General features: G+C 32.2%; 2 protein-coding genes, 1 long non-coding RNA gene and 1 pseudogene across 3 annotated transcripts; 2 read left to right on the top strand and 2 right to left on the bottom strand.

Annotated features, from left to right (window-relative positions):
* LOC142234561 (heat shock protein 23-like) lies at nucleotides 1–1,021 on the bottom strand. Its single transcript, XM_075305726.1, has one exon. It carries the CDS (start codon nucleotides 803–805, stop codon nucleotides 230–232), a length of 576 nt encoding a protein of 191 aa, XP_075161841.1. The 5' UTR covers nucleotides 806–1,021; the 3' UTR covers nucleotides 1–229.
* A 4,119-nt stretch (nucleotides 1,022–5,140) lies between these two features.
* Nucleotides 5,141–6,941, top strand: LOC142235650 (heat shock protein 27-like; annotated as a pseudogene).
* A 6,965-nt stretch (nucleotides 6,942–13,906) lies between these two features.
* LOC142236174 (heat shock protein 27-like) lies at nucleotides 13,907–14,791 on the bottom strand. Its single transcript, XM_075307433.1, has one exon. The coding sequence runs from the start codon at nucleotides 14,774–14,776 to the stop codon at nucleotides 14,054–14,056; it is 723 nt and encodes a 240-aa protein (XP_075163548.1). The 5' UTR covers nucleotides 14,777–14,791; the 3' UTR covers nucleotides 13,907–14,053.
* A 1,932-nt stretch (nucleotides 14,792–16,723) lies between these two features.
* On the top strand, nucleotides 16,724–17,777 carry LOC142236822 (uncharacterized). Its single transcript, XR_012722215.1, has 3 exons — nucleotides 16,724–17,212; nucleotides 17,298–17,396; nucleotides 17,471–17,777. It is a non-coding gene; the product is annotated as an uncharacterized LOC142236822 (long non-coding RNA).
* Nucleotides 17,778–21,893: the final 4,116 nt, after the last annotated feature.

The following is a 21,893-nucleotide window of genomic DNA, read 5'->3' on the forward strand; positions in this document are numbered from 1 at the left end:
TTTTTACATTTTATGGTTTATTTAAAGGCGTATTAATGACAAATGTGATATATGTATGTATGGACACGTAACCAAATTAAAAGTACATTTCAAATGCATTGGAATAAGTATAACCTCTATAAAATAATGGTGTGAAGGAAAATGAGTTCCATCATCTAATGCTTAGTATAAAAAAGAAAAACTTAAAATAATTCATTAATTCTATATTAAGAGACCTGAGTAATACTTTTTATTTCTTCTCATCGGCTTTTGTACCATTAGTGTCTGCCGACTTTTCTTCCGTATTTTGCTTCACATGCAAATGGGCAGGCCCAGTATGCTGGATTTGAATGAAACGCTCATTGGACTTATCCTTTATTTGAGGCTTTGGGACACTAACGGTTAGAACTCCATCAGATGAAAGTGTGGATGCTACTTTTTCGGCGTCGTAATCTTTGGGTAGAACATAGCGACGAACGAAATGACGTTGTATGTAACCGTGTTGGTCCTCACGTTCCTCATGTTTACCCTCGACAATGACACAGTTGTCGACTACTTTCACGGTTAACTCATTGGGCTTGAATTGTGTCACATCCAAACAAACTTGGAAGCCATCTTTTCCCACCGGCGACACAACTCCATGGTCCTTTTCAGCTCGTAGAACTGATTGGTGGTCGCTTAATCTTCTAAGCACATTCAGAGGTAACACACAAGTAGGTTTTTGAATCAAATATGGCGAAAGGCCCAAACCAAAATCGTGCCCGTAATATGGAGTTTCGTGATCTAATTCACCCAAAAGACTTATCAAATATGGCAAACTCGACATGGTGATTTTTTCATTCGAATAAAAAAAAATCGGTTTAACTTTTTAGCGGCCAGACACTGCCTCCACAACTAAATATTTATTTACTCGCTTCGATATATGTTTGAACTGTTGCCGTTGCACCAATCTCACTTGCCTTTTATATGGTTTTTATATTTTCGAAGAGTATTCCAGAACCGTTGAGTCAGTTGTGGCTCCTTCTCTATTTTTCTTTACCATGCGCTTAACAGTGTGTGTGTGTGTTATGATGTAAATTTCAAGAGTTCTCTATTAATATTTCTCTTTTTGTGTATATATTCCAATATTCTTTAGAATTCAGTACATGCGGATTTGCTTATGCTCAGTTTGTTGTTGATTTGTTTCAACACCAATTTCACTCTCTTATCTTCAGCCATACGCCAGTGTTGCCAGGTGTTTTTGATTCTTCCCCCCAAATCTTATGAAAAAAAACCTAAATTGATCTAGGTTTTTTTCAAAAACCCCCAATAAAATTAAGAATGTAAAAGGTACAAAAAGGAGTCCCAAAATTTCGTGAAAAAATCCTGTAGTGATACACTTTAAAAATTAAATTTAACACAAATAAACACCCTCAAAAAAAATTGCTTCTCTAACATATGTTCCAAACATATTATTGGATACTGCCGAAATATTAATATGTTTGTTTTATGTGAACATATTATATGTTTGGAAGCATTTTGAGCCCAAAAATATTATATGCTTGGAAGAATTTTCCCCAAAGGAGATTGTGCTCATTCCCTCACATAATTTTCACTTCCACGAAATTTTTTAGTTCTTGGCACCTTTTTCTGTAATACAAATAATGTTGAAGAAATTATTCAATTTTATAAATTTTACCTTTCGCCTGGACGGAGAATCGAACCGAGGACCATACAGTTTATAAGCAAACACACTATCCCCTGGGCTACGTAGCTGTTATAGTCACAGACGACAATTATCGTTATAAGTTACATTTATATAGCATAGTTGGCAGCGCCCACGAGTCCATGCAAACATTACATTATTTAACAGAAACATACATTTGTTGGCCACGTTGAGCAGTGCTTAGCATGTCTGCCTCGCATGCAAAGGGTCGTGAGTTCAATCCCTGCTCCGACCGAACACAATTTACACATTTATATAAAATTTTTGTAATGAAACTTCGAAATGTGGGTTACTAAAGATTTACAACCAGAAACAGTGCTTGATATAAACAAAATGGACTGAGCTTTTGGATAAAATATTATTTTTTTATTGCAAAAATAACAATTTTGTAACAAAAAACTGTTTTTGGTATAAAATTTTGGAAGGAATTCAAAAACTCTAACAAAAGAAGAACGTGTAGTCGAGTATAAACATACATAAATAATTTTATAATATACACATAAATTTATTTAGGCGTGAACAGTTTTTTTACTAGCATTTTAAATGCATTTGAAACGTATCGTGTTTTGTACTTAATTTCATTTTTACCTTTAAGGCCGGTATTAAGTTGGCATTATCGCTCTAAAATGATCCTGTTTTGCCTTTTACTTTTCTTTAATAATTCATTTTGAAGAAACTAAACTTTTTCAATTGTTTTAGCTGCAAAACTCGAACTTAATGCCCGATTTTATATTTGAAGGTATCCGTCAACTCCTCTTGGACTACGTATTAATAAAGAGGAACTAAACATTGTTTTTATACATTTTACTGTTTAATTTTTCACTTTTTCCTCCTTTTTTCATTTTACTGTCCCAACTCTACAAAGAGTATAGTGTCCTTTCGTTTTTTTTATGAAGATTCCTTTGTAACTTTTGTATATTTTCCACCGTTTTTTTAATTTCCTTTGCCTGACTATTTTGACTTACTCCTCGTACGTTCCGATTTCTTTTAACGAACCAAGAAACAAATTGTGTGTGTTCAAATCAAATAATATTTAGACTTAAGCATATCAAATTTTTGGCCTTATCATAAAACAGTTTTCCGAAACAGCATACAAGCGGTTTCACAGAAATTGCTCTCTTTTGATTCTCTCGCTGTGTTATGTTGATATCTTTCGTCAACCCTCCCAGTTTCCATCTCTATTTCTTTCTCTATACTCTCTCTCTGTCGCTCTCTGAATAAAATATCACAACAAATTTGTAAATGTATATATGTTTACATTCACAAATATTATTTTTATGAAACATTCATGCCCCAAACATAATATATTCTAACATATTAACATATGTGTCCCAAACATTTAGTGTTAGTTTAGGAACATTACATGTTTGCACTTAAGTATATTGTGTTTAAAAATTGTGCCCAAAAAACATTTTATTTATAACGGAACATATGAAAAACATATTTTTCTAACAGTGTATATACTGAAAAAAGATTTTTCTTTTCTGGGAAACGGAATTTTGGACAACTAAGTTTTCTTTTGATGCTAAAACAAATTTTCTTTGAAGTAAATAAAAATTAAATTTGCTCTTTAAGAAAATACTTTATAACAAGAGAGATTTTCGTTTGTTTAAAATTTCATCCCTATATGTATATCAATTTAAAAAGCAGGCTCTTAAAATGCTTTCAGCTGCTAAGTTCAAATACGATTATTTTTGTGTCAAATATTAAAAATGCCCTTTCAACAGAAGATTTTGAAAAAGATAACGGAAATAAAGCTATTGCATTCTTGCTAGTATTTAGGACCTTCTTGTTGACTTCCCGCTTCTTTTTTCTCATAATTCATGCCAAAATTGTTCCGAATTTGCTTGATAATTGCTCCACTTTATTAGGTCCAAGATATGTTTTTACCCCCAAAAATCCCCCCAAATAAATGTTACCTGTAAAAATCCCCCTAAACGTAAAAAAATCCCCAAAATTTGGGGGGAAACCCCTAACCTGGCAACACTGCCATACGCGCTCATATTGCTTATCAGTGTGAATGGGTACACAAAGATAATTGAGTATAACAAGATTAAGCATTGTGCTCTTATAAAGAGAAAACACATGTCAAGGTGTAGAGGGCTATGAGAAAAAAATTATTTTATTTGTCAATTTTTTCCAAAGCAGCTCTGCCCAGGAATAAATTTAAATCGGCATTATTCACATAAAACCATAATGAATATTTGCTTTAAAATACACATACGTTTTATTTTAATTTTCTACAATCATTTTGGTATTGCTTTTGCGGGTTTTTATTCAGAAATTTATGAAAAACACAAATGTTATGATATTTTCCGACGCAAACGGCAGTACATTTGAGAGACACGTCGACGCAAACTTTATGATGTTTTGTTGGCAGAGTCCTCTGGTGCTTCAGCTTTGCTATGACAAGACTGCATCTTCTTCTCAATTATCTTTGGGGTACATGAGAATTTAGTTTGGGAAAAAGTGTATACAAATGAATTAACATTTTATGGTCTTACCACTTTATTGCCGAAAATGAAAAAAAATGTGCAACACTGATACAAAATCAAATAAAAAACTTTTGCTTTAAAACTAAAGAAATGCACGGAAACATTTCGGTTATTGTTAAGAATTGCTTTTTGCTTTTTATTTTATTTTATAATTATTTAATTTCTCGGTACGCATCCATACGGCGATTAGTGGCAACCCATCATAATATTTGTCGCTCTTTAACAAAAAATATTCCAGAAACAATAATAGATGAACAGTGCTGCCGGGCTCTTGTCCGCAAAATAAGACGCTTTCATCCCCAATTTAATTTAAAATTCCCCACAAAAATCCGCAATACAGTTTTTGGCAAGTTTGTTTGAAAAAGGAAAAGGCTCTGCTGTAAAAAATCCGTCTAAAAATATGCAATTTTTGTTATACCAGTTTGCGAGTTACAATAAGATTACGATTTCAAAATCCAAAACATGAGACGGGTGTTCAAAATCAGGGCTGTGAAGTCAGAGTCTGAGATTTTGCTGGAGTCGTAGAAATTTTGCTCGACTCCGGCGAAACAAACTTTGAAAAACACTTCCTATCCTATCGAACAACGAAAAACGAAGTAATGGATTTCAGGCCATTCAAAGTGTATTTATATTGGTGAAATTTTACGGTGATATAAAAAGTAGGTTTTACTAGAATATGGGCTGAATTGATCAATTGTATTGTCCATTTGTAACATATTAAAATATAAATTTTTGACCATATATGTACTCTTGATAAGGCAATATAGCAGTAGAACCTAACGTTCTAAATTTTTTGGCAGGCATGTCGAGTTCGAAGATGGGTCATACCGGACAATTTTGTGATATAGCACCAACATATAAACCTATCTTCCGAATTGTTTTAATAAGTTTTTCCCAGTCTAAAATTTTTATAATATTTGTCAAAATTTTGAATTTAGAATTATTTGAGATCCATAACAGTATGCGGAAATTTACCGTCGGCCCAGATTATGTATATGTAGATGTCCTTGAAAGCTGTAATTTTAAATTGAACCTCTGCCAACGTGCCATCTGAGCCGGTATTTTGGGAGAATGTTTGTTTCATCAAAGCCACTCGAAATTCTTTACATTAAATTAATGGCCTCTAATGTCCATAGCTGATAGACCATTTATAAATCGATGATTCACCATTTTATTTCTATAGAAACAATATTCGTAACTGTCCAGCTTTTCCTGTCATTTGTTGTATGGTAGTGGTTATTTAAAATTCCGCCCGTCCTACTTTTTGGCAGTTTATGTTTGTTTTCTATATCCGACACATTAAATTTGTTTAACATCTAAACTTTCTATCTGATTAGCCCGACATTTTCTGTTTTTTATATAGATTTATTTTTTATAAAATGCCTATATAGATTAACACCAGGATTTTAATTCTTAAACTTCTGGGAGCCTAATTATTTTTTGAAATATTTTGTTTTTATAAATACATATTCTGGAGATTGTTGTTATTTACCCATATTTTGATGTGGTCTCTATATAGTCATGTGTCGTATTTTAATTTATTGGCCTGACATTAAAATGTAGAGTTCTTTACATTCCTAAAATGCTGAGATTTGTCGTCGAGTCGTATCAAAATTTAAAATTAGGTTTCTTTAGGACATATAAACACATAAGGCAAAATGGTATAAAATGAGATTTAGGTACACCACCTGGAGTCGACTCCGGAGTCAGAGTCGAGGTTAATAAGAAATGCTGGAGTTGGAGCCGGAGTCGAGCAAAATTGACTCGACTCCACAGCCCTGCTCAAAATATTATCTGATACAATCCCTCATCAGAATTAATTATTGGTATAAAGAGTCATCGAATTTGTGTCTTATGCAAATCATCTTCTAAATAAAAGAATAACATGTGAATAATTGGGTTATCGATCAAAAGGCGTTGTTACCCCGATATGAACTATATTATATATGTTTGTTATAAATTTATAACTCAAAACCTGATTTGTTATACTGACCAGAATTCCCCACAAAAATCCCAAAAATTGTGGAAATTCCCCACCAAATCCCCAAGTCCCCAACTCAAAAATTTTGTCCCCATCCACGAAAAAATATCCCCGATGTGGGGAAAATCCCCAATACTGGCAACATTGCATACAAAATGCAGTTTTGGTAGGACTTATAATCGCTAAATACCAACTGTGTTCATTTGATGCTCTCAAGGAAGTGGAGGAATTTTTGGAGGAACCGTTTGGGCTTGGGGTTCATCCCATTGATATATTCCAATCTCGTCCTCGACATCAACGTACAATAGTATTACAACCACGTAGGCGTTAATGTCCATATCTGATATCAAGATACAGGAGCAAAGATGGAAAGTCAGAGAATTTCGAATTGATATCAACAGTGGATAAAAATGGCTTCCAAGTGTGCATGAATGCTTCACAGTTCAAGCCCAACGAATTGATAGTAAAAACCGTAGACCGGAATGTAGTTATTGAAGGTAAACATGTGGAGCGAGAGGACGAGCATGGATCTATCCAAAGACACTTTATACGCAAATACACTTTGCCAAAAGGTTTCGACCCCAAGGATGTCGTTTCAATCATATCGTCTGATAGTGTCTTGACGATAAAACCAGCCCCACCACCAATCAAGAATAAAAATAGTAACGAATGTATTGTCCAAATTCAACAAACCGGTTTCAATTAAATTTATTTTTTTAGTTATAAGTTGAATGATATGAAATAACAATAAACAATTGAAGAACAAAATCTATCAATGAAATCATTTATATTCAATGTTTTGATGGGTTCGAATTAATACCTAAATTGAAAATCTCAAAGTTTACAACGGGCATAAGAAACACGGACAGCTTTTATAGGCAAATATTTGTTCATATGAAAAAGAAGGTATGGGGGTTTTTAAACTTTCTGTACGGCACAAAGTGCTTTAAACAAGTATTAATTTAGGGAAGATTTCTTTAATAAATTAACGCCCAAAATGAAACTGCCGGACAAAAATTTAAACTTTATCTTAATATTTAGTAAATTGCGCATGCTAAAATTTAGGTTGCGTAATCTTTAAAATTACGCAAATATTTTAACTCGTAATATGTGACCAGCTTTGAACTTCAATTTAGTTCATCATAAGTACACGGAAAAAAATTAAAAGAACATTTTTCCAATTAAAACTTTAATTAAGTTTTAAAAAATATTCAATTAAAAACTTAATTGATTCAACAAATATTTTAATTGAAACAAAAATCAATCACAAAAATTAATAGTATCAATTAATTTTTTAATTGGATCAATTAATTTTTTAATTGACCTTCAATTAATTTTTTTAATTGACCTTCAATTAATTTTTTAATTGATACTATCATTTCTGTGATTGAAGACATTTCAATTAAAAAATTAATTGGATCAATTAATTTCGTGATTGAATCAGAAAAAATTTTTTTTCTATGTAGTCGCATGAGTTGCAAAAGATTAAGAAATAATAATTAAAGGGTGATACGGTCAAAATTTGGTCAATATAAACTTGACGTATTTCTTTCAATTTTGCATTTAAAAAACCTGAACAGCCCTCATTTTGAAGGTGTGTGTGTAGAATGTTGCTCCTATTTTGATTTTGGAATTCACTCTTCAGTTGTCAAAATGCCGTCCAAGCAAGAAGAGCAGCGTATCAAAATTTTGCTCGCGCATCGCGAAAATCCGAGCTACTCGCACGCAAAGCTGGCAAAATCGCTAAAAGTTGCCAAATCAACAGTTACAAATGTAATTAAAGTGTTTGGGGAACGTTTGTCGACAGCCAGGAAGTCTGGATCGGGGGGAAATCGAAAACCGGAAGCCGCTGAGACGACAAAGAGAGTTGCCGGTAGTTTCAAGCGAAAACCTAACCTCTCTCTCCGAAATGCCGCAAATAAGCTGGGTGTATCGTCTACAACCGTGCATCAAGCCAAAAAACGAGCCGGACTATCGACTTACAAGAAGGTAGTGACTCCAAATCGCGATGATAAACAAAATACGACGGCCAAAGCGCGATCCCGGAGGATGTACACGACGATGCTGACGAAGTTTGACTGCGTGGTAATGGACGACGAAACGTCAAAGCCGACTACAAGCAGCTTCCGGGACAGGAGTTTTATACGGCAAAAGGAAGGGGAAAGGTAGCAGATATTTTCAAGCACATAAAACTGTCAAAGTTCGCAAAGAAATATCTGGTTTGGCAAGCCATCTGTACCTGTGGCTTGAAAAGCAGCATTTTCATAGCTTCCGGGACTGTCAACCAAGAAATTTACGTGAAAGAGTGTTTGACGTGAAAGTGTGTTTCGGTTGTTCCGTACTGTTTTGGCCGGATTTGGCATCTTGCCATTACGGTAAAAAGGCCATGGAGTGGTACGCCACCAACAACGTGCAGGTGGTTCCCAAGGACAAGAACCCACCCAACACGCCAGAGCTCCGCTCAATTGAGAAATACTGGGCTATTGTCAAGCGGAACCTAAAGAAGACCAAAAAAAAACTGCTAAGGACGAGCAGCTGTTCAAGGCAAACTGGCTTTCTGCGGCGAAGAAGGTGGACAAGGTGGCTGTACAAAATCTGATGGCAGGTGTCAAGCGTGAAGCCCGGCAATTCGGATTTGGAAAAGCGAAAGCCTAACTGAATATTTTTCCTGAATTTTATACTAATTGAACTTGAAAAAGAAATTTAATTTGATTTTTTAAATAAACGATTTCACCGATTTACACGCGTTTTCCCTTGACCAAATTTTGACCGTATCACCCTTTATTACGAGATATTCATAAATTTCTGCAAAATTTAACTGTATTAGACTTTGCAGAAGTAAAGGGATATATCTATGAAGGATCTCCAAATGTGAAGATGATCAGTCACATTTCGAAATTCGGGGAATATTATAATATGTACTTCACCCCGTTGTGTACATTGGAAAAATATTTAAATATTATGCAACCTAAATTTAAGGATGCGCAATTTACACAATATTAAGGACAAATTAAATATTACGCAACCTAAATTTACGAATGCTCAATTTACACAATATTAAGGACAAATTTCTTTAGAATAATGAAATTTTAATTAAAGAAAGATTTTTTTTATTAAATTTACGGCACGAAGTTTGAGAATTTTCGTCCTTTGTTAAAATCGTATGTCTTTGAACAAAAGTGCATATTCTTTAAAGTAAAGAAAAATATTTTTGAGTTAAAGAAATCCTTAAATTAAGTGAAATATGGAATCTTTAAATTTAAGATAACAACGTTTCGTATATCAGCTAAGACTTATATTGAGCATTTTAAGTTTTTAATTAGGAAAACGTATTTACCTAATTTGAAGTATCTGTATTTATTTGGAGTTTTAAACTGTCATTTGTTTGTATGTGAACAGCTTTATTGATATATCGTAAAAAAAGAATGAGAATTCCATAAATGAGATCGGTATCCTAATTTAAATTTTATTGATCCTACACCCAGAAAAAAAGTGACCCCTTCTTTAAGTTAAAATGAACTCATTGTGAAGAAAGTTGAACTTCGTATAGCGCCAAAGACATTTTTATTTGTTTGAACGATGTGATTTTAGTAGAAATTAGGTAGAATGCATTCCATATATTAGTTAACATTTTCCTATATTTTCCTACCACTATACTATAGAATGAAAAAATTTAACTGAATTGAATTCGTATATGGAATGATTTTATATACCTTTTCCATTCATTTGGACAAATCTTTCATATTTGTGGTAAACTTTTTACTTCAGATGTAGAATTTCTTACCTTCGTTTTTAAATACAATTTTATGTATTTATATACGCAATTTGTTCTTCAATAAAAGACATGTTTTATTAATATATTAAATATATTTATTTAGAATCAACAGCATCGACTGGCCTTGACATATTAAAACACATTTTTTTTTCTTCTAGTACCTTTCACTTTGAAGTTGCTGCCTAGCAATTTTGTCCACCTTTTACAATTTCAATACCTACAAATATAAACAAAACAAGTAAGGAAAGTCTAAAGTCGGGCGGGGCCGCTATATTATACCCTGCACCACATTGTAGATCTAAATTTTCGATACCATAATCACATCCGTCAAATGTGTTGGGGGCTATATATAAAGGTTTGTCCCAAATACATACATTTACATATCACTCGATCTGGACAGAATTTGATAGACTTCTACAAAATCTATAGACTCAAAATTTAAGTCAGCTAATGCACTAGGGTGGAACACAATGTTAGTAAAAAAATATGGGAAACATTTAAATCTGAAGCAATTTTAAGGAAACTTTGCAAAAGTTTATTTATGATTTATTGCTCGATATATATGTATTTGAAGTTTAGGAAAATTAGAGTCATTTTTACAACTTTTCGACTAAGCAGTGGCGATTTTACAAGGAAAATGTTGGTATTTTGACCATATTTGTCGAAATCGGAAAAACATATATATGGGAGCTATATCAAAATCAGAACCGATTTCAACCAAATTTGGCACGCATAGCTACGATGCTAATTCTACTCCCTGTGCAAAATTTCAACTAAATCGGAGCAAAAAATTGGCCACTGTGGTCATATGAGTGTAAATCGGGCGAAAGCTATATATAGGAGCAGTTTTAACGAGTTAGAAAACCAATATAAATTGAGCCTTCTTGAGAATAAATACACTTGATTTTCCGTTTCTTTATAACTTCATATTAAATCGTATTTATTCACATAAATTCATTTATAACTATAAATTTTGTATGTCACTTCAAATTCACAATAAATGGTTCTATTCTTTTAACAATAATACTTGTGCAATACTCAAATTGATCATTTAATTCTTAGCTTTTTATTCTTATCTGGCATGCTTCTTCAAAATGTGCTGTGGTCTTGATGACGATTTCTCTACAACTGCCCCTCCTTCACCATTTTGCTGTTGTCGCTTGTTGGCAAGGTAGAACGAAGAAACAAGAAACATATGAGATCGTTATGACTTGGATTGGCAGGATTGCCATCCATTTGTTTACTGCGTAAACAGGAGCTATATCTAAATCTGAACCGATGTCAACCAAATTTGGCACGCATAGCTACAATGCTAATTCTACTCCCTGTGCAAAATTTCAACTAACAGATTGGCTGATAAGTCCCCGATCTGACACATAGATGGCGTCGCTAGTATTAAATGCATATTATTTTTATATAGTACTAACCTTCAAATGATTCGTGTCAAAATTTAACGTCCTTAAGTCAATTAGTTTGTGAGATAGAGCGTCTTTTGTGAAGCAACTTTTGATATTGTGAAAAAAATGGAAAAAAGGAATTTCGTGTTTTGATAAAATACTATTTTCTGAAGGGAAAAATACGGTGGAAGCAAAAACTTGGCTTGATAATGAGTTTCCGGACTCTGACCCAGGGAAATTAACAATAATTGATTGGTATGCAAAATTCAAGCATGGTGAAATGAGCACGGAGGACGGTGAACGATGTGGACGCCCGAAAGATGTGGTTACCGACGAAAACATCAAAAAAATCCACAAAATGATTTTGAATGACCGTAAAATGAAATTGATCGAGATAGCTTAGGCTTTAAAGATATCAAAGGAACGTGTTGGTCATATCATTCATCAATATTTGGATATGCGGAAGCTCTGTGCAAAATGGGTGCCGCGCGAGCTCACATTTGACCAAAAACACGAACGTGTTGATGATTCTGAGCGGTGTTTGCAGCTGTTAACTCGTAATACACCCGAGTTTTTCCGTCGATATGTGACAATGGATGAAACATGGCTCCATCACTACACTCCGGTGAACCGTCTCCGAAGCGTGGAAAGACTCAAAAGTCCGCTGGCAAAGTAATGGCCTCGGTTTTTTGGGATGCGCATGGAATAATTTTTATCGATTATCTTGAGAAGGGAAAAACCATAAACAGTGACTATTATATGGCGTTATTGGAGCGTTTGAAGGTCTAAATCTCGGCAAAACGGCCCCATATGTAGAAGAAAAAAGTGTTGTTCCACCAAGACAACGCACCGTGCCACAAGTCATTGAGAACGATGGCAAAAATTCATGAATTGGGCTTCGAATTGCTTCCCCACCCACCGTATTCTCCAGATCTGGCCCCCAGCGACTTTTTCCTCAAAAGGATGCTCGCAGGGAAAAAATTTGGCTGCAATGAAGAGGTGATCGCCGAAACTGAGGCCTATTTTGAGGCAAGACCGAAGGAGTACTACCAAAATGGTATCAAAAAATTGGAAGGCCGTTATAATCGTTGTATCTCTCTTGAAGGGAACTATGTTGAATAACTATGTTGACAAAAAAAATGTGTTTCTCTTTGTTAGACCGGGGACTTATCAGCCAACCTGTTAAATCGGAGTAAGAGATTGGCCACTGTGGTCATATGAGTGTAAATCGGGCGAACGATATATATGGGAGCTATATCTAAATCCGAACCGATATCAATAAAATTTGCCACACTTGACTACACTACTAATTGTACTCCTAGTGCCAAATTGGGGTAAAACTCTGACTTCTGGGACTCTGGCTGTTGGGTCCATACTAGTCCATATCGGGCGAAAGATATATATGGGAGCTATATCTAAATCTGAACCGATTTCAATCAAATTGTGCACACTTGACTATACGACTAACGGCCATTTTCATGTAGCTCCGTTAGACTTTAACTCCCAGTTAACAGAAAGTAAAATGAAAATATCTTCTCTCCGGTTAACTTTAACTGAAAAATTTTTAACAGTTAAGTTCCTAACTGGCATTTTGAATATATTAGCAAGATGGCAAATTTGTCCATAGTACGGTTTAAAAGTTCGTTAGCTAACGTAGCACTAACGGAGCTTCATGAAAATGGAGGTAAGTGTTATGTTTGTACAAAATTTCAAGCAAATCGGTATAAAACTCTGGCTGTTGGGTCCATATTAGTCCATATCGGGCGAAAGATATATATGGGAGCTATATCTAAATCTGAACCGATTTCTTCCAAAATCAATAGGGTTCTATTCTGACCCAAATTAGGAACATGTGCCAAATTTGAAGGCGATTGGACTTAAATTGCGACCTAGACTTTGATCACAAAAATGTGTTCACAGACAGACGGACGAACGGACGGACATGGTTATATCGACTCAGGGACCCACCCTGAGCATTATTGCCAAAGACACCATGTGTCTATCTCGTCTCCTTCTGGGTGTTAAAAACATATGCGCTAACTTATAGTACCCTGTTCCACAGTGTGGCGCAGGGTATAAAATCAACCAAACAACGCAACATCGAAAATCTATCGACGCAAAGTGAAAACTATTACTAATTAAGCAGCGACGCGACTTTGGCTATGGTCACACTAGGCAAATATTTGACCAAAATGAGTATCAAACATTTTTCCAGGACCATTTTCCAAATATCTGAATACCGTTTTTGGAAAACATTCCTACCATGATGTTATATATCCAATATGAGCTTAAAATGCTAGCTGGTTTGGCTGTGGCAACGTATTCTTTTTTGATTTCTGTCAGATATTTGCCCAATGTGACCATAGCATTAGAAACAACGTATTTATTCTCGGTGCATTGTTCATTTTCTGCACGCCTAATTCTCTTAATGAAAATAATTTGCATATTTTCATGGTGTATTTTGTTGACCAAAAGTTTACAGCCAATTTACAGACAATTTGACTCATAATAAAGAAACCATTTACCATCTACAAAGCCCATCACCCAAAAACCAGAAAAAGAAAGACTCCATCATTTGAGTGGTTTCGTTTCCAGTGGTTTATTATATCGGCTAAGCTATAACTAAAGTTTTTATCAAAATTTTCAAATGCGAACAAAAATATCAGTCTATAAAGATAATTTTAAAACGAATACTATCACAAATTCATAATCGATTAGATTTTATTTCGTTTCCATTTTCTCCGCAGCTTCATTGGAAACTTCCTCCGTTTTACTCTGTTCTGGCTGTTTGATACTTAAATGCGCTGGACCGGTTTGTTGAATCTGAACAATACGTTCATTATTATTTTTATTCTTGATTGCTGGAGGAGCTGCTTTGATAGTCAAAACGCCATCAGAGGATATGGTTGAAACGACATCTTTCGGGTCGAAACCTTTTGGTAGGGTATATTTCCGTATAAAGTGCCTCTGTATGAAACCATGTTCATCTTCTCGCTCCTCATGTTTGCCTTCAACCATGACAGTCCTATCCACTGTTTTGACTATCAATTCATTTGGTGAGAATTGTGAAACATCCATGCACACCTGAAAGCCATTCTTATCGACTGTTGGAATTATTTCCGATTTGTCCCATTTCGAATCTTTGCCTGAACGATCGCATTTTGATGCCAGATAGGGGCAATAACGTTTACGTGGATGCAAAATCAGAGAACGATGTCGTGGACGTGAATTGAAGATATCAATGGGATGAAGACCAAGACCAAATGGACCCTCCAATAATTCGTCAATTTCACTCCATGGATCAAAATCGTATATTAATGGTATTAGCGACATGTTTTCCACTATATTAAAGAATATTCTTTGCAAATGTAATAAATTCTTTGTTTTCAATCTGCTAAAACGGCAGTTACTCGATTGTTTCAAATTTTGATTTGAACTGAACATGCTGAATAATCAGTGTAACGGCTTATATACTTTTTGATTGTGGCAATGGCAAAGTGAAGAGAATATTCTGGTAATTTCTCTATGTCCACAAAAGAGAAGACTGTTCTGGAATAAAAATTACAAACAAAGAGAGCATATTACAAAGAGAACATAACTTATAAAACTGTAATTGCCTGACATTCTCTATAGTTGAAAGAGAGAACTCTTGTTTTATTTTCATCGATGCCTTTTTTATTTGTTTTGAAACAAACATTGGCAAATTGCAATGAAAATAGTAGAATGAGTAGAACACACACACATTGTATATAGACGTACAAATATGCCCAAGAATTGAAGATTTGAGGGTTTCTAGAAAAAACTGTGTGTTAATGTAACACATCCATTTCCGACTATAGCAAATATATACATATATTTGTCTGTCTGTCTGTCTGTTATGAACACACTACATCCTTTAGTAGTATTGGTCTCGGTTTTGATATCGTCCCCATATAAGGCGACCGCCCGATTTTAGGTCTTTAGCATCTATACCCCGCAATTTTGATCCCAGTTGCCAGAAATAGAAAATCTGGATGTATTTTAGGTCAAATAATCTACCAAAATTTGAAGAAAATTTTACCAAAAATCTACCAAATTTAAAAAATCGTCTGTCAAAATTTTATATCTATAGGAAATTTTTATTTCTATAGAAAATTTTGTCAACATTTTATTTCTTATTTTTTTCTTATTTTGTCAAAATTTCATTTTTATAGAAAATTTTGTCAAAAATTTATTTCAAGTTTTTCTGTTGTTTCGAGCTTGAGATCTAGATAGATCAAGATCTATATGTTTCTCAAATCTATATGTATATAGATCTCAAGCTCGAAAAAATAGAAAAACTTTTATTTGAAAATAAAGGTCGAAAAACAACAAAAACATAAAAAAAGATATTGCTATAGACATTTTGGTCAAAGTTTTACTTCCATAGAAAATTTTATTAACATTTTAATTCTATACACAGAAAAAAAGTGTCTTGTAAATTTAAGGACCATTTTGACTTCCACATAGTTCAACAAATTTACTGTAATATAGTTCATTTTTCGTAACCACAACGAAAATTAACTTAGCTAAAGCAAAACTTATAAAAATTCAGTAAATGTTTTTTAGTTCACTAACTACGAAACGGGAAGGATTTTTCCTTAAATAAATTTCCAACACAGTAGTTAATGCATCGTTGATTCTATTATAAAAATACATGGACAATATAAAAATCTTACTACGAAATGTGGACAATTTACTAAGACAAAATTTTGTATGGAAAAAAATTTTTGTAGTAAAAATTAACTTAACGACATTACCGATTCGTACGATGACTACCTACAGATTATTTCCCTTTTTATTATATGTTGGAGTGTTTTTACTCACATTGAAAATTTTAGTTAAAATAGAATAAAAATTAGTTAATATAATCCTTGACAGGTGTATATAATTTTTATAGATTCCTCATATATTTTGTATATATTTTACCTTAACTTATAGATAGAATTCCTACTAATCAATAAACGTGCTACTGGAAAATGTGAGTACATCATGCGAGGGAGATTTTAGAGACATTTTGTGTATATCTCGTATGATTGTTTGTGTTTGTTATTGCGTCATTTATGCTGTTGTTGGTTGTTTTGATTCTAGAGACAATGGAATGTTCCTTGTGTGTTGTTGGTATCTTTTGTGGTGAGAGTTGTTTTTTTGCAATAGCAAGATCAGAAAGGGAACGTGTGTGTGTGTGTGTGGAGTTGTTTTTCTTTACGGCAGGTATGTATCCCTTATGACTATTTGTGTCTTTCAGTGCACACGTGGATTTAATTTTGCAAAATTGTACGTGCGGTATTGGTGTTTATTAATGAAAATACATTTATTTCGAAACATTTTAGAAACTGAGAAGTGAATGATGTGATTTTAAATTGATTTACATAAAAAATATACAACATGAGTGGTAATAGGATGATTTATATTTATTCTACATCTGGATCACAGGTTGAGAAGCAACCATTTTTTTGAATCTATATTTTTTATGTTACAGCAATTCCTACAGGTGAGTACTAAGTTCGAGTTTAGCCGCTAAAATTAAAAATAAATCACTAAGCAAAGTATAAAATTATACGTCTTCGATACAAATTTAAATATAACTTGATGGAGAATAGCCCAAATCAAGTTTTTTATAAAGATTATTTTTTATAATGGATTATTAAAGAAAACTTATCATGGAAATTGCAATTTTAGCCGCTAAACTCGAACTTAATATCCACCTTAAATACTAAATGCTATACTGACAAGTGGAAATTATGTCTAATTTTATAATATTTTTATTTCAATTATATTCTGAGAATAATTTCAATAACGTCCCATTTGTCCATGGATATGATTCCAATAATGTACCTACTGGATGGATTTTTCAATGTGGTAAGTTTTTCTGTAAACGGTATTTTGCCCGTTTTTAATAAAACCAAAATTTCAATTTATTAAAAATTATTTTTTTCACTTGCAGGTAGACAGGTCTCGTAATGGTAATTTTTTGAATATTCTTACTGTTTAATACTAATTAAGCTGATATCCTTATTGGCTCTAGGAAATACTCTTGAAAACCGTAAGTTAAAGATCAATATGAACGATAGAATTAATTAATTAATAATATTTTTCTTATATTTTGTATAGCTTCAGATGCCTCTAAGCCAAATCCGCCCAACAAAAGTTAGCCAAAATCGATGAAATTGGACAATTCAATTGAATATAGCAACTTATGCCACATATATCTTTCATATGGATAGAAAACATGGACATTTAAATTAATTAGTTTAGTCCTAATAACATAGAATATTACTCATTTGAAGAAGCAATTACTAACTACCGACAAGTAAATGCGTCCAACGTACTAATAAAAATATTTCCTTTATTGTATATCATAAGCCATAGTTTTGTGTAATATAATAATAATTCTTTGAAATAAAATACTGGTGGTTATAGAAAATTGACTTGTTTTGTACGAAAAATTTCTTAGTTGTATACAGGCTTTTTGTACTTTTGATTCCTCAATTTCTCTACTTTTTTGAAAATTATACCGACAAACAGTTTATTTCAAACCAATTTCTTAATACATGTTTCCCAAAAAATTGTTAATTTTTGAATGAGTTTAACTATATTCTTCCCACAGCATAGTAATAATGAACTAAAATACGATGTAATACATGAACTAATTTATAAGAAAATCATGAACTTATCTAGATGAAAAAAATCTTTGGCGCCAAATCATGGTCATTCTTACTATGGGTTAGTTCATTTTTCATAAAAAATAGTAAACTTTTTTTTCGGTGTAGAAAATTTTGTCAAAATTGTATTTCTATATAAGATTTTGTCAAAATGTCTTTAGTTTATTTGACCTTTTATTATTATTTATTATACAATATTTTATTCAAAATTTTATTTCTATAGAAAATTTTGTCAACATTTTATTTCTGTAGAAAAATTTGTAACATTAATTTCTATAAAAAAATTTGTTTATGCTAAGTATATGGTCTATGTGAATCATTACTAAGAAAATGTGACTTTGTTTACTAATAGAGAATTTTTTGCTCCATTTTCAACCCCTTCAGCAACGTTGTTTTTATTTCGAAACAAGCATATGACACACAAACACAAGTATGCTCTACATCACATGATCTGATGAATAAAAAATGTTGAGGAACTTAGGGTTCTGGAGTTTCTAGAAATAACTACACCGTACAAAAATATGCGATGCAATATTTCAAATCTAAGAGATTAAATTGAATGCCATAATATTTCACACCCACTGTCGCGTAAATATTTCCACATTTAGGATGTGTCCAGTTGGCCCCTCTTCCACGAACCTCCTAGCTGCGTCAATGTTGATACACAAAAATGTACGTTGTTAAATTAATGCTAAAATTAACTTACGTTTACAGCAAAACATTTATTTTGTTAAATGAATTAATTTTTGTTAAGTTAATTTTGAGTGGTTAACATGGTAATGATAGGGTGCCAAATGATGTCTTTCTTTAATTTTAGTTCATGTTTACTTTTTTGGAAGCAAGAATTTCGTAAATTAAAAAAAAAAATCAGTAAAAATTAAAACAAGTAAGTAAAGTAGAAAGTCGGGCAGGGCCGACTATATCATACCCTCAACCGCCCCTACTGAAGTACCCAGCAAAAAAAGAGCTTCCAAAAAAGTAGTTTGGATTCCCAATCTATGATCCGGAAGTAGTGCAAACTTGGATCATCTCCAATGAATTTTACATGGGCTTGTCATAGGACGGAAGTACTCCCTTTTTGGATCCTTTGCATTGCTTTAGAAGTTGTGCCCTGGAAGTTAATTTGAATGAAGAAATTTAAAAAGCGAAAAACCAATTTTCAACCAATTTCACTTTTTTTTTACACATATATATGTATAGCCCGATTTTTCTAAATTTTGCTATAAAACCCTTATTTATCAACCGATAGTACTCAAAGTTGGCTTACTATAATCCTCTATAGTTCTAACCAGGGCTGTGGAGTCGGAGTCGTAAAAATTTTGCTCGACTCCGGCTAAACCAAATTTTTTAAAACACTTCACATTTTTGTAGCTAAGCAAGTTTTTACGCAAATTAGTTTCCATTGCGTTATTTATTCGATCAATGTACAGCATGATTGTAAATCAAAATCAACTTCCAATTACGGCTAAACATCCTAGAATGTTAGACTAGCAAATGGGCTGGATCGATCCATTTTAATGCCCATATCAATTTATTTGAAATATTTCGAACAATCGAAATTATTTTTTTTAAATTTTATTTTAAGGCCATATACATATGTGGAATATTGACAGAAAATGGTTTGAAAGTTGTTTTTATAGAAAATTTTGTCAAAATGTTATTTCTATAAAAAATTTTGTCAAAATTTTATTTCTATAGCAAATTTTGTCAAAATTTTATTTCTATAAAACATTTATTCAAAATTTTATTACTATAGAAATATTTTTTCTATAGAAAATTTGGTCAAAATTTTATTTCTATAGAAAATTGAGTCAACATTTTGTTTCTATAGAATATTTTTGTTTGTTACACAAAAATTTTTTTCAAAATTTTATTTCTATTCATAATTTTATTTTTATTTAAGTCAAAATTTTATTTCTATAAAAACATTTGCCAAAATTTTATAGTAATTTATTTTTTATTAGAAAATTTGGTCAAAATTTTATTTCTATAGAAAATTTTGCCAAAATTTTATAGTAATAGATTTTTTTCCTAGAAAATTTGGTCAAAATTTTATTTCTATAGAATATTTTGTCAAAATTTTATTTCTATAGAAAATTTAGTCAAAATTTTGTTTCTGTAGAATATTTTGCAGAATTTTATTTACTACACAAAAAAATTGTATTTTTATTGATAATTTTTTCAAAATTTTATTTCTATAAAAAATTATTTCTATAAAAAAGCAAATTTTCTCAATTTTTTTTTCTTACTGATGCTCACTGATACTCACTGCTATAAAAAATGTATTCAAAATTTTATTACTATAGAAATATTTTGTTCTATATAAAATTTAGTCAAAATTTTATTTCTATAGACAATTTAGTCAAAATTTTGTTTCTATAGAATATTTTGCAAAATGTTATTTCTATAGAAAATTTTGTTTGCTACACATTTTTTTAGTTGTATTTCTATTGATAATTTTTTCAAACTTTTATTTCTATAAAAAAATTTTGCAAAATTTTATTTCTATAAAAATTTTATTCAAAATTTTATTTCTATATATTTGGCCAAAATTTGATTTCTATAGAAAACTTTGCCAAAATTTTATTTCTATAGAAAATTTAGTCAAAATTTTGTTTCTGTAGAAAATTTTGCAAAATTTTATATAGAAATAAAATTTTATTTACTAGACAAAAATTTTTCCAAAATTGTATGCTCACTGATACTCACTGCTAAGTCGAAAACTTGTAGAAATTACTCAAATTTTAAAACTTTTCAATGAATGAATCATAAATGCATTTTTGCGAATTTGTCTAAACAATTGTAAATATTTCCCAAATATTGCCCGAGATTTTGTAGAAGTCTGATTTGAGATTTCATCAAAATGTAGATCTTAATACAAAGTTGTGCAGAGTATATTATAATCGGCCCACCCGACTTTAGACTTTCCTTGCATTTTTATTTTTTTTTAAATTGTGTTACGTCCCATAACGTTAGATTTAAATTTTAAGTACATAGATTTTGTAGAAGTATATACAATTTTGACTAAATCGATTCAGATTCAAATTCATGCATATGGGAATATAAACCTTTATATAGCTCGCAACAAATTTAAAGGATTTGAGATAGTATCAATAATTTTGGTCCACAAATACATATACTGTTGGTATCTTCTCATATTATGATGGGTATTTATATCATTATTTTATTTATTAAACATTGCCCTAAATTTGAAATATAGAGTTCAATTGGCATCTAATATGAAATTAAGACCTTTTTTGCACACATAAATAAATACGATACTTTATATCGATCCACTTACGGTACCCCCACAATAGCACAATATAACAAAGTAGTGGTATTAAAATGAGATTTAGTTATATTACCCGGAGTCGGAGTCGAGCTGATGAAAAATGCTTGAGTCGGAGTTGAGCAAAATTGGCTCGACTCCACAGCTCTGGTTCTAACAATATATGCAAAAAATCATCGAAATCGGTTCAGATTTAGCTATAGCTCCCATATATATGTATAGCCCGATTTTTCTAAATTTGGCTGTAAAACCCTTATTTATCAACCAATAGTACTCAAAGTTGGCTAGATCCAGTCCTCTGTAGTACTAACTGTGGGTGCAAACTTTCATCGAAATCGATGCAGATGTAGATATAGTTCCCATATATATGTATCGCCCGATTTTGAAAAATTTGTCCCTAATAACCTTATGTTTGACCATAGAGGCCTCATTTCTTAACTGATTTTACTCAAATTTAGCACAAGGCCACCTTCTGTGGTTTCAATTAAACCTGGAAAATATCATCTAAATCGGTTCAGATTTAGATATTGCTCCCATATATATATATATATATATATATATATATATATATATATATATATATATATAT

The sequence above is a fragment of the Haematobia irritans genome, chromosome 4 (assembly GCF_050003625.1).
Source record: "Haematobia irritans isolate KBUSLIRL chromosome 4, ASM5000362v1, whole genome shotgun sequence".
Taxonomy (NCBI): domain Eukaryota; kingdom Metazoa; phylum Arthropoda; class Insecta; order Diptera; family Muscidae; genus Haematobia; species Haematobia irritans.

Bases quoted from the DNA above. Each gene is read 5' to 3' on its own strand.
- LOC142236174 (XM_075307433.1), bottom strand. From the start codon at position 14,776: ATGTTCAGTTCAAATCAAAATTTGAAACAATCGAGTAACTGCCGTTTT.
- LOC142234561 (XM_075305726.1), bottom strand. From the start codon at position 805: ATGTCGAGTTTGCCATATTTGATAAGTCTTTTGGGTGAATTAGATCAC.